Source organism: Dromiciops gliroides, chromosome 1 (genome assembly GCF_019393635.1).
Source record: "Dromiciops gliroides isolate mDroGli1 chromosome 1, mDroGli1.pri, whole genome shotgun sequence".
In the NCBI taxonomy this organism is placed as follows: domain Eukaryota; kingdom Metazoa; phylum Chordata; class Mammalia; order Microbiotheria; family Microbiotheriidae; genus Dromiciops; species Dromiciops gliroides.
The window spans coordinates 190,974,086-190,986,689 of record NC_057861.1 but is presented as its reverse complement, the minus strand read 5'-3'; the positions used below and the strand labels follow the sequence as shown (position 1 = coordinate 190,986,689).

The following is a 12,604-nucleotide window of genomic DNA, read 5'->3' as shown; positions in this document are numbered from 1 at the left end:
TCTTCTAACCAAGAACGGCTTGGAAGGTCAGAAGGAGGGAGCTGCTGTGCTGATACAGGAGTCGGGCCCAACCCCACAGTTACCCTGACAATGATCCAGTCTCAGGAAGCCCTCACCAGAGAAGGAGACCCCCAGAGCCTCTGAATCAGCTGAAGCACCAGTGTCATCTGGAACTAAGCTCACAGCCTGGTGAGTGGGCTGAGCCCTGGACAGGGGAGAAACTACAGGGGTCTATGCTGGTGCTAAGGCAGAACTTGGATTTTACACCCCTGCTGAGAATCAGGGGGTAGGCTCTAGTAAAAGTGGCCCAGATGGGGGAGGGGCACAGGCTCGTCGGAGCTAACAGCCACAACACACAAAGCTGGTTGATTGGCAAGTTGGTCTGGGGTCATCTAGGACCAGGGAACAGGCCAGGTGAGTAAAGAACCTGATTCTCCTCAAATCATACCACCTGGGACTTCTTAAGCTTGGGATACTGCAGCCTGGAAACAGTGCCCCACTTTAAGGAGCTAAAAGTCTAGTAAAAGAAAGGCAAGGGGCAGCTAGGTGGCACAGTGGATAGAGCACCGGCCCTGGAATCAGGAGTACCTGAGTTCAAATCCGGCCTCAGACACTTAACACTTACTAGCTGTGTGACCCTGGGCAAGTCACTTAACCCCAATTGCCTCACTAAAAAAAAAAAAAAAGAAAGAAAGGCAAGATGAGCCAACAGAGAAAGGTGAAGACCATAGAAAGTTTCTTCAATAACAAGGAAGACCAAGGGGCACCCTGAGAGGAAGATGTCAACATCAGGGCCCCTATATCTAAAGCTTCCAAGAAAAATACAAATTGGTCTCAGGCCATAGAGGTGCTCAAAAAGGACTTTGAAGATAAAATTAGAGAGGTAGAGGAAAAAATGGAAAGAGAAATGAGGGTGATGCAGGAAAGACATGAGAAAAAAGTCAACAGCTTGAAAAATCAAATGGAAAAGGAGGTACAAAAGCTCTCTGATGAAAATAGCTATCTAAGAATTAGGATTGAACAAATGGAAGCCAGTGACTTTATGAGAAACCAAGATACAATAAAGCAAATCCAAATGAATAAAAAAATAGAGGGCAATGTGAAATATCTTCTGGGAAAAACTGCTGACCTGGAAAATAGGTCCAGGAGAGATCATTTGAAAATTATTGGTCTACCTGAAAACCATGATCAAGGAAAGAGCTTAGATACCATCTTCCAAGATATTCTCAGGGAAAACTGCCCTGAAATTCTAGAAGAAGCAGCTAAAATAGAAATTGAAAGAATCCACTGATCACCTCCAGAAAGAGATCCCAAAAAGAAAACTCCTAGGAATATTATAGCCAAATTCCAGAGCTCTCAGGTCAAGGAGACAATATTGCAAGCTGCCAAAAAGTACTGTGGAACCCCAGTCAAGATAGCACAAGATCTCGCAGCTTCTACATTAAAGGACCAGAGGGCATGGAATATGATATTCCAGAGGGCAAAGGAAATGGGATTACAACCAAGAATCACCTACCCAGCAAAACTCAGCATTATCTTTCAGCGGAAAAAGAAGACTTTCAGATATTTGTGATGAAAAGACCTGAACTGAATGGCAAATCTGACTTTCAAATACAAGACCCTAGAGAACCATAAAAAAAAATAAATGGAGCTGGGGGACATACCTGGGGTTGTACAGTGGGCGACTGTCTTGTGTCTGAGGCCAGGTTTTGGCTGGAATCCCCCTCGGTCCAGGGGTGATGATTTGTCCACTGTGTCACTTAGCTAGATGATGACATCTTTAGGGTTAAATTGAGGGGTGAAGGGAATTCATTGGGAGAGGGGGAAGGGCAGAAGCAAAATCCTACATGAAAGTAATAGGAAAAGGCTTATGGAGTGGGGGAAGAGATGGGAGAGGAGCAGGGCAGTAAATGAATTTTACACTCCTCAGAAAAGGCTCAAAGATCTTAAACTCCTTAGAGCTGCCTCTAGGAGGGACTAATACACACACCCAACTGGGTGGAGTAATCTATTTAATCTGGGCAGTAAATGAGCCTAACACTCATTAAAATTGGCTCAAAGACCTCAATCTCACTAGAATTGGCTCAAGGAGGGACTTATGTACACACTCAATTGGGTGGAGTAACCCTGCAGGAAAATAGGAGGGGAAGGGGATAAAGAGAGAGGGGCAAAAGAAAGAAGGGCAGAGTCGGGGAGAGGACAGACAGAAGCAAATCCCTTTTGAAGAGTGATAGGATGAAAGAAGATGGATCATAGAATAAATATCATGGGGAAGGGAATAGGATGGAAGGGAAACAGCTAACAATAGTAATCATGAAAAAGAGAAAAGGGGGAAAAATTGTACAAAAAAATATTTATAGCAACTCTTGGTGGAGGCTAAGAATTGAGAATCAAGGGAATGTCCATCAATTGAGGAATGATGGAAAAAGCTGTGTTATATGACTGGAGTGGAATGGACTTGAGCTACAGGAAATGACAAATAGAATGATCCACAAAAAACCTGGAAAGACTAATGAACATTGATGTATAGTGAAGTGAGCAGAGCTGAGAGGACATTGTGCATAGTGACAGCAGTATTGTTCAATGAGTAATTGTGAATGACTTAGCTACTCTCAGCAGTGCAATGATCCAGGACAATCCCAAGGAACTAATGAGGAAGCATACTATGCACTGCTATAGAAAGAACTGATAAAAAGAACACTTGTGGATTGTACATATATAACCTGATTGCTTGTGGAAGGGGGAGGAAAGGGAGGGAGAACAATTTGGAACTCTAAATCTTATGAAAATGAATGTTGAAAACTACCCTTACATGTAAATGGAAAGTAAAATAAATGTTTGTTGAAAAAAAATAAAAATAAAAATAAAAAAATAAATGAAACCTGGGGGAAAAAAAAGGAATCTAGAATGGACCCCGGTACCTATTTTTCCTCTTCACTGAAGAGCAGAACAAGTGTTGAAATGGAAGCTGAAATCTATCATATAGAAAGGAATGCATCTCTTAGGTGTTGAAAAGGAGGTCCCTCTTGTAAACACGGGAAAGTCCATTGAAAAGCTATGATTTTTTTAAAAAAAGGTATGATGTAGCACAAGACTGGATCTGGAATCAGAATATTCTGCTACTTACTACTTGTAAGGCCTTTGGTGAGTCACAACACTGCTGTGCCTCCATTTCCTCATCTTTGAGGAAGTTAGTGTCTTCCAACTCTTCAGTCTCATTTTAAGAGTGTAGAACTTACTCTTTATGAAGTAGAAGGTACAGATTTTTTCTGTTACTCATACTTCCACTAACTGGTTTTGTGACTTTAGTTACTTTGAAGGTCAGTGAAGTTGTTTCTTTGTTGAAGGGATGGGGACCAGACCACCATGGTCCTTTTGAATTTTCTAATGTTTCTATGATCCTTTGACTAGGAAGAATCATAAGATTTTACTAAAACATTAGCTGAGTTAAACTGTATAATTTTTTTCACATAAACCTTTTATGGAAGTCACTGAGATGGAAATCTGTATCCAAGATAAAACAAAACTTCTATAAAAACACTTTTCTGTGTTCTTGCTCAATAGCACTTCAAGACAAAATCTATTCATATAATTCAATTTTAATTAAATTTAAATTTTAAGTCAAACTGTGTAAACAGTCTCTTACAAACTAAAGATTATAGCTATAGCTGTTTAAATATAATTTTCAAAATTAATTACAAGTCGTCTTGCATAGTTTACAGTTCAAAATGTATAAAGCCTAACTTATGTTAATTTACAGTTCATTCAAAAAAATAAACTATAGGAAGACTGTCAAACATTAATAAATAATGCTTTTTAATGCTTCAGTAGTTTTTCCTTTAATACCTTTTGAAGGTAAGTCTTAAAGGTAATACTGTTGACATGCAAGGATGGTATAAATGTAAATGTAGAAATTTTGATCATTATAAGGAAATGTTTACTCATTTTACTCCCCATTTAAATGGATTTTAGTTTAGATTTGGAGGACGTGGAAGCTATGCATTCTGCACAAAATGAAAAATACTGTTTTAAAATATTGCCTGTTGAATATACACAAAACTTTAAATATACTAAATAGTAGATATGTATAACAATAATATCTTCAACATAAGCACTTGTCCTTTGATATAAGCCTTTTCCTAAGTAGTTGTATTGTGCAATATCATGCCTGAGGTCCTTCTTTGCAACAAGGAAAATAGTCTTCTGTCCTAAAAAGGATAGGAGGTTCATAGACAGTTTGTTGTTGCTTTGTGGAATATGATTTCTGGAAATAATTGTAAAAAAGAAAAATTATACATATCATAGAACAAAGTAACATGGTCTCTTTTTAAGAAAAGCTTTTGTCCCAATTGTTCATTATCCTTCAAATTTCAGATTTATCTTTGGTCTTGCTTTTAAAAAAATTATCTGTCACAGTTTAAAATATCTCTTACATGTTCTCTTTTCAGCCAGAGAAGCTAAGCAGTTACTTAATTCTATACTTTTAAAGTTTCTTCCCACCCACACCAATGATTTCATTAGTATAAGGAACCAGCTAGTGGTACAGAATTTCCTTGAGTACAAATTTATGTCTATAATTTAATCTACTGTGAGCTTCTAAGAAACTATATACAACAAAGATAAACTACTCAGATTAATAACTTACATTAAGGAAGGATGGCACATTAATTGTGTGCAAAAGTTTCTTTAATGTGTTGGGGAATGTCCCAAGTTCTGCTTCTGCTTTTGTCACCTGCTCCTCCATTCTAGTCACACAATTTCCAATCATTTTAACAAAGGCCTAGGTAGGAAAGAAAGAAAAATGTGAAAACAAACAGAAGATTTTTCAGTATTATCTTATGTGTGTGGTCCAATTCAACAGGTGACTGTCAAAGTTAAAAATGTTAGAAACTAACAAGTTTACATGAAAGAATACAAAATTCTCCTATCTGCCAATCATATTTACATAAATGTTTGTATATAATTTTCATGTTAATTTGTGTTGAATGACCAAAGATAGGACAGTTTAATAAGTGGTGCTAATTTATTATATTATCTAATTAATATCTTGTTAAACATTTTTGAAAGCTAAACCCTGATTTTTTATGACAAAATAAGATCCTGCCTAGCCTAATTTCACCTATACTTTTCTCTGGCTCTTAGAAATATACACAAAAAACCTGATTAATACTGAAAACTAGCTTTAATGAAGTCCCAACAAGAACATTAAGTCACCCATAAAACAAGTTAAATTAAAGTAGTATTAATGGTTTTAGAGTCTGTAGTTTGACTCACTATGTATAGCCTGAGAAATTTTATTTCATATCCAATTAAGAAAACGAATCTTCAGTTTTTTAACCTGCAAACTGTTTTCTGTCCCCATCTCAGTATTTTCCAGGATTTCTAAACATTTAGTGACCATATCATGAAGAATCTAGTAAAAGTTAAGCTCTTGGGCAGCTAGGTGGCACAGTGAATAAAGCACCAGCCCTGGATTCAGGATGTCCTGAGTTCAAATCTGGCATCAGTGACCTTGGGCAAGTCCCTTAACCCTCATTGCCCCCCCTCTCCCCTCAAAAAAAAGAAAGTTTAAGTTAAACCATTTTTTCTTATTGATTTCTTTTGGGAGTAAAAAGCCATCTTATTTCCTATTTGTTTTCAGGCACTCACCAAATTTGACTATTCCCACCATTAACATCTCTAGGATGTTGTCCTTTATTCTTAATTCCAATAGTTAAATTTAGACCTCCTTTTTTAGTTTTTTCAGTCAATACACATTTTAAAAAAGTTATAACTATGCTACCTATACTGCTGGTTTTAGGTACTGTCTTAAGGAAACTGCTGTTAGGGTATGAACAACATGTATCCTTGATAAGTCCTAGGATAATGAAATTTCTAAACAATGAAATGTACCTTTGAAGTTTATTATAACTCATTTTATCCATATGTCAAAGTTTGAATATGTTTATTGATTATTACTGGTTGTATACTAATGCTATATATATTAGTTGTCTTAGCTGAGACCAAGTTTGTACTAATATAAAGATAAACAAATGAAAAGTAGTTTAAGACAACTAAATTTTCAATAAAATGCAAACCTATCAATAAATTAAACAGTGGAAAGTTGATACTGCCTTCAGAAATTAATTTCTATTATATGTACTTAAAAAAAATTATATGTACTTTTTTTAGGGGGTGGTTTTGGGGGGTTTTTTTGTGTGTGTGGGGCAGTGGGGGTTAAGTGACTTGCCCAGGGTCACACAGCTAGTGTCAAGTGTCTGAGATCAGATTTGAACTCAGGTCCTCCTGAATCCAGGGCCGGTGCTTTATTCACTGTGCCACCTAGCTATCCCCTATATGTACTTTCAAAAGTTACTACTTACCTCCAATTTGTCAATCTTTCTATATATCTCACTCATTTCAGTGGCTTTTGTGTGAATATGAGGTACACTTTCATTGACTACTTGTGAAGAGTCACTTCGAATCTAAAATAAAATATGATGTTAAAGTTTTACTTCACCATAAATAACATTAGAGAAAATATGAACACCATTATTAAACCGCATATATATGTTGAGTTTCCATTACTTTAGTTAATCTGTGTTTTCATTCCTCACCAATAATATATATTACAACCTATCCACACCTCATACTGTGGCATTCCAGCACTACTTCTTCAGGGAGTACACCTCCAATGTGCTAGTGAAAGTGGAGAGCTGACACTTTTCTCTAGGTCTCCACAGGTACTAGTCCAATACACGGGCTGTAATCTCTTATTACATGGTTGGCCTATATATTCCTTTCCGTTAATATATTTCTTTGATGCCATTTAAAAATCTTAATTTCTCACTTTTTTTCATAAAAGTATTTTATTATTTTCCAGTTACATGTAGAGATAGTTTTCAAGATTTGTTTTTATAAGATTTCTAGTTTCACATTTTTCTCCTCTCCCCTCCCTAAGACAGCAAGCAACCCAATATAGGTTATATATGTACAATCACATTAAACATTTCTGCATTAGTCATGCTGTGAAAGAAGAATCAGAGCCAAAGGAAAAACCTCAAAAAAGAAAAACAAAACAAGAGAAATGGTATGATTCAATCTGCATCTAGATTCCATAGTTCTTTTTTTTTTTTTAAGTGAGGCAATTGGGGTTAAGTGACTTGCCCAGGGTCACACAGCTAGTATGTGTTAAGTGTCTGAGGCCGGATTTGAACTCAGGTACTCCTGACTCCAGGGCCAGTGCTCTATCCATTGCGTCACCTAGCTGCCCCATAGTTCTTTTTTTTCTGGATTTGGAGAGCATTTTCCATCATGAGGCCTTTGGACCTATCTTGGACCATTGTATTGCTGAATTTCTCACTCTTTATAAGGCACTGTACTGAGTCCTGGTGATACAAAGACAAAAGAGACAATTTTTGCTCTCAAAAGTAGTTTATATTGTATTGGAGAGCTATTACCTAAGTAAACACAGGCGAACTAGTAGAATAGAGCACTTAAAACATTAAACAATGCCTTCAAGAATGGGATGCTCTTGATTTAGAGCACTATGGTTCCAGGTGCATATTCATAAACATTTAAAGAACAGCAAAATGAGTTCAGCCAAAACATACCATATCTAGCATTCCAACAAATTCATCAACTCTAGTTAGTAGATCTTCAAGACTCCTGTCTAATGCTTCTATCTGTAACACAAAAATAGAAAGTTTTACTACAGTGTATTTCTAATTGACATACATGAGTTTACTGAAGGATCAATAAATTTTGGGGGCAACTTTCTGATCAAATGATTATCTGAAAGGAAAACTCAGTGAAAATTACTTATTTTCCCACAGTTTATTTATACTAAATTTTTTTTTTTTAGTGAGGCAATTGGGGTTAAGTGACTTGCCCAGGGTCACACAGCTAGTAAGTGTCAAGTGTCGGAGGCTGGATTTGAACTCAGGTCCTCCTAAATCCAGGGCCAGTGCTCTATCCACTGTGCCACCTAGCTGCCCCTATTTATACTAATTTTTAATACTGTTATTCCATTCAAGTGATTTGTATTTTTCATTAATGTGGAGTGCCCTCCATTGAGAGATCACAACTCCTCTGTGCCTTAAGTGATTAAAAAAGAAAATTCATCATGTGGTAGCTAATCCTTTTTTTTGGTGAGGCAATTGGGGTTAAGTGACTTGCCTAGGGTCACACAGCCAGTAAGTGTTAAGTGTCTGAGGCTAGATTTGAATTTAGGTCCTCCTAAATCCTGGGCCGGTGCTCTATCCACTGCGCTACCTAGCTGCCCAGGTAGCTAATCTTAAGGTATATCATGGGTACTGTACTGATGAAATTAAGTCTATATTTCACATAGTAAGTAGCAAAAAATAATCATTAATTTAAAAAACTTAATTAGTATATTTCTCAGTTTATTAGTTGTATTTAGCTTTCTGATATGGCAAATGAGTAGATTTTCAGGATTCCAAAAATATTAAGGACCAAAACCACATTCTCTCTCTTTTCTTCTAGACTTACAAGCATACTGGCCCACTGATGTTGAAGACATCATCAATACTACAAAGAGGCTATAGAGTAAAGCACAAGTATAGTTTGTATGGTACTGAAAGGATACTTAGGTCATGGTGTGTTCACATGGTGTGTGATGATGTTCACTATATAGTTATAACTAGATATAAATATATCTTGGCTATTAGGCAAACTACTTTAGTGAGAAAACTTACAGATGTCACCTTTAAAGAGGATCAACTTTAGAGAATAAAAGTCTTTTTCTAGGCATGGGAAAATTGCATGCATGTAAAATAGGGAGGTATAACTAGGTAGCATAGTGGACAGAACACTGCACTTAGAATCAGGAAGACTCATCTATCTGAGCTCAAATTTGGGACATTTACTAGTTGTTCAACCCTGGGCAAGTCACTTAACCCTGTTTGCCTTAGTTCCTCATCTGTAAAATGGGCTGGAGAAAGAAATGGCAAATCACTCCAGTATCTTTGCCAAGAAAACCCCAAATGGGGTCACAAATATGGCCAAAGAAGGACTGAAGGTAAGACATGGCAGAAAGGGAGGGAAGGCAGGGTATATGATGAGTAATGGAGGAAAGGGGACCTATATTAGACCCTATTCTTATAGGTAGGTGAGCTCACAAGTTTGAAACCCTAATTCAGGATCTGAACCTGATACAGAAGGGTAACAATGAGAAGCAATTGCAGGGCTCCTAGTACGGAAAAAAACCCCACAAAACTAGTGCAAATGGTAGGAATGGAAAATTAACCTTATTACCAAAGAAGGCGGGTCAAACTTTGCTAATTACCCAGGCCCAGAGAAATTACATCCTGGAGCAGTGAAAGAATCACTGTATCACCTCAAAACCACTGTTGGTAACTTTTGAGAAATCATGAGAAGAAGATAAATGGTTAATAGATTCTCAAAATCACAGACTGGTAATTTTGCCCTTGTACTCCTAGGAATTCTAAGACCTTAAGTTACAGATGAATTGTTGATATGCAGTGTGATAGGAATTTACTCCACTGATGAAATTATGGATCCAGAACAAAAAAAAATTGAACTCAAGCCTCATCAAGAGGCTTATTATTAGAGTTGGTTTGTGAGCGTCTAAGAAAAGCTGTGATCTGAGAAAGACTGGATTCACTAAGAACTGAGTAGAAAAAGGACTGGATTTGAAGTTCAAATCCTAGCTGTTTACTGCTTGTGTAATTCTGGGCAAGCTGGGCCCCCATTTTCTTATCTACAAAAGGATAGGGTTGACTAGATGATCTCCAAGATCTCTTCCACACTCTTATTCCCTCTCTTCCCTTTCCCCTCTATGGACATTGTTATAGTTTGCCTTTGTATCCTTTGAGTCTAGCAATTCATCTCCCTACCAGTTCTAAATTCTATGATCAATACACTCTATAGGAAGCAAGAGGAGGTCAGATCTTGGGAAAATTACTCTGGCAGCTATGTGGAAGAGAAGCGTTTGGATATGACAGCTAACATCTATATAACGTTTTGGCTTTGCGTAGGTTCTCTCTTTTGATCTTCAAAACATGGGAAGACTAGGAGACTGGTGATAACCTGGCTGAGAGAAGGGTACAGATATAAGGCATGCAGGAGTATATTAAGACTTTGCAAAAGTGAGAGGATGATGGTATATAACTCTTATTTCAACAGACTTAAAATGTGAAGGAGGGTAGAGGTTTGGGGTGTGCGTGTGTTATTAACATGTTGAGTTTGAGTTGTTGACTAGATCTGACAAGCAGGCACTTGTTCATGAGGGATCAAGTAGAATTTAGGAATGTTATGTCTTCAATCTCTATATATGGGAATCCTCTGGGTAGAGACAAGCATCTATGTATTTTGTAAAAATCAATGGGTAGCATTTAAAGTTTAGTGTTAATTTCTCTTTGTATGAATAAGTATTATGTCCCAAAGTATGTATGATTATACATAAAATGCTCAACGAATCATATTTAGAGATAGAAGCAACTTAAGTGTCATCTGTGTCTCCCTTATTATTACTGGCTGGGTAATGAGGGTTAAATGACTTGCCCAGGGTCACACAGCTGGTAAGTGTCAAGTGTCTGAGGTCAGATTTGAACTCAGGTCCTCCTGAATCCAGGGCCAGTGCTTTATCCACTGTGCCACCTAGCTGCCCCCTGTGTCTCCCTCATTTTTCATAGTAAACTGAAGCTCAGGAAGGAACTTCCTCAAGGTCACATAGGTGGTAGTGACAAGAGTCCATCTTCAAGTCTTACCATCTTTCCAAATTCCCTATGCAAATGCCTCCTGAGTTCTCACACTTAAGGTAGAAACATTTTACAAAGTACTTAGTTTGAAAACTAGCTTAACATTTAAAGGAAAACACAATAGCTTAACTGAATAGCACAATCTTCCTTCAGTTATGAAGTCTGTTTTTTGGGGGGAATATTTTATTACACTTAATACCTGTAACAATGCAATAAAATCATATTATAAATAAACTAAAAAATAGCTTGTTAAATACCAGGCACTAACAAAATAGTACCTTACTAGTTCCTGTGACACCTTCCATTTCTATTTTAGTTTCTCACTTCCATCTCTATTTATTCATTAAAGTGATGTGTTTCAAAATGCACATTTAACATTTAGCTGGGGGACCTGAAGTCTCTAAAAAACTTCTGCCAAGTCAAGAGTGCCCCTCTGAAGTACTGACAAGTGGAAACACTTTTCATATTGGCTTTTTTAACAGTGTACTTCCTCTGTTCGAATGAATAAGGGAGGTGGGATTGGAAGAAGTTCGAAATTGCCAGGCTTCTTATACGATATTTCCCATCATGCATTCTATTCTTTTCTTTTCTTTTTTTTTGCAGGGCAATGAGGGCTAAGTGACTTGCCCAGGGTCACACAGCCAGTAAGTGTCAAATGTCTGAGGCTGGACCTGAACTCAGGTCCTCCTGAATCCAGGGCCGGTGCTTTATCCACTGTGCCAACTAGCTGCCCCTCTTCGTGCATTCTAAAGTCCAATGAAATGAACCTGCTTGTTCGTATCTTTGGGCTTTTGCACAGGCTGCTCCCCTTGCCTGAAATATACAAGCAATTTTAAGCTTTAGTGGCTTAAAACCGCCTGGCACATAATAGGCGCTTAATCACCCCTAACCTCTTGGAATGCCTACTAGTCTGGCTGAAACTCCTCGCTGAGGCCTTTAAAGATCTCGTCGGCTGCTAGTGCTTCCCACTCCAAACTACTTTGTATTGATTTTGTATAAATTTATGTATAGAACTCTCTCCCCTAAAGAATATAAATGAGCTCTTCCTTGACTCAACCAACCAAGAAGGTATTAATTATTGACTACCTACTCTCTGCCAAATACCGTGGATACAAAAAAATGAGACGACCCCGCAGCTACGGCTTCCTATGGCAGAGTAGGCACTCAAAAAGTGCTGGTAGGTTGGCTGCTCCGCTATGCTATCCCGGGTCGGATAATCGGGCTCGCCTCCCCTACCTAACACGGTGGACCAGAGATTGCCCGATTCCCAGCCTAGCTGGGGGCGGAGAGCGCAGCTGAGGACGAGAATATCAGGAAGTAGGAGGCGGCGGCCCGAGCAGGGCGCGAAGGGAAACCTTCCCAGAGCCTGCGGGCGGAGTCCGGCAGGAGCTCGGGGTGGGATGGGGGAGGCCCAGAGATGAAGACTTCCCTCCCCAGGCCCGCTCACCTCGGGGCCGCCTCCCTCCCCGGCTGCCGGCAGCAGGTAGGCGGCGTAGCCAGCGGCCGTGCGGCGGAGCAGAGGCAGGTCCGAGCCGGCAGCGTCTCCCGCGACTTCGCGATCCCGGCTGGGCCGCCGCCGCCCGCCCCGATCGCCATCCTCGTCCTCGGCCGCCGCCGCTGCCTCCTCCTCGTCCTCCTCCCAGAGCCCGGAGGCGCTGCTGTGGCTCTGAGACACATTCCCGCTGTCCCCGCTCCAGGCGGCGCCCGGGGGCTCGAGCTCCTCCTCCGGCGCCAAGCCCAGCCCCGCGTGACCCCTCTCCATGGCCTCGCTGCCGCCGACTCCCGCGACGCTCCCCCCTCCCCCGCGACTCTTTCCCTGCACGCCCACCCGCAGTTCTAGTGCGGGATCTTGAGGGTGCGTACACCCGAATCCTCCCTCCCCC

The 12,604-nt window shown here is 39.5% G+C and overlaps 1 protein-coding gene across 1 annotated transcript; it reads right to left on the bottom strand.

Moving 5' to 3' along the window:
• Window positions 1-2,890: 2,890 nt before the first annotated feature.
• Window positions 2,891-12,604, bottom strand: BLOC1S4 (biogenesis of lysosomal organelles complex 1 subunit 4). Its single transcript, XM_043975233.1, has 5 exons — window positions 12,169-12,604; window positions 7,593-7,664; window positions 6,363-6,464; window positions 4,646-4,780; window positions 2,891-4,264 (listed from the first exon to the last, which is right to left on the bottom strand). The coding sequence occupies exons 1-5, from the start codon at window positions 12,481-12,483 to the stop codon at window positions 4,163-4,165; spliced, it is 726 nt and encodes a 241-aa protein (XP_043831168.1). The 5' UTR covers window positions 12,484-12,604; the 3' UTR covers window positions 2,891-4,162.

What these genes read in the sequence shown, in the direction of transcription:
- BLOC1S4 (XM_043975233.1), bottom strand. Translation starts at nt 12,483, where the DNA reads ATGGAGAGGGGTCACGCGGGGCTGGGCTTGGCGCCGGAGGAGGAGCTC. An exon ending in TTGTTGGAATGCTAGATATG is followed by an intron (nt 6,465 to 7,592) that starts GTATGTTTTGGC and finishes ATTTTATTTTAG; the next exon opens with ATTCGAAGTGACTCTTCACA. An exon ending in ATGTGCCATCCTTCCTTAAT is followed by an intron (nt 4,265 to 4,645) that starts GTAAGTTATTAA and finishes AATTATTTCCAG; the next exon opens with AAATCATATTCCACAAAGCA.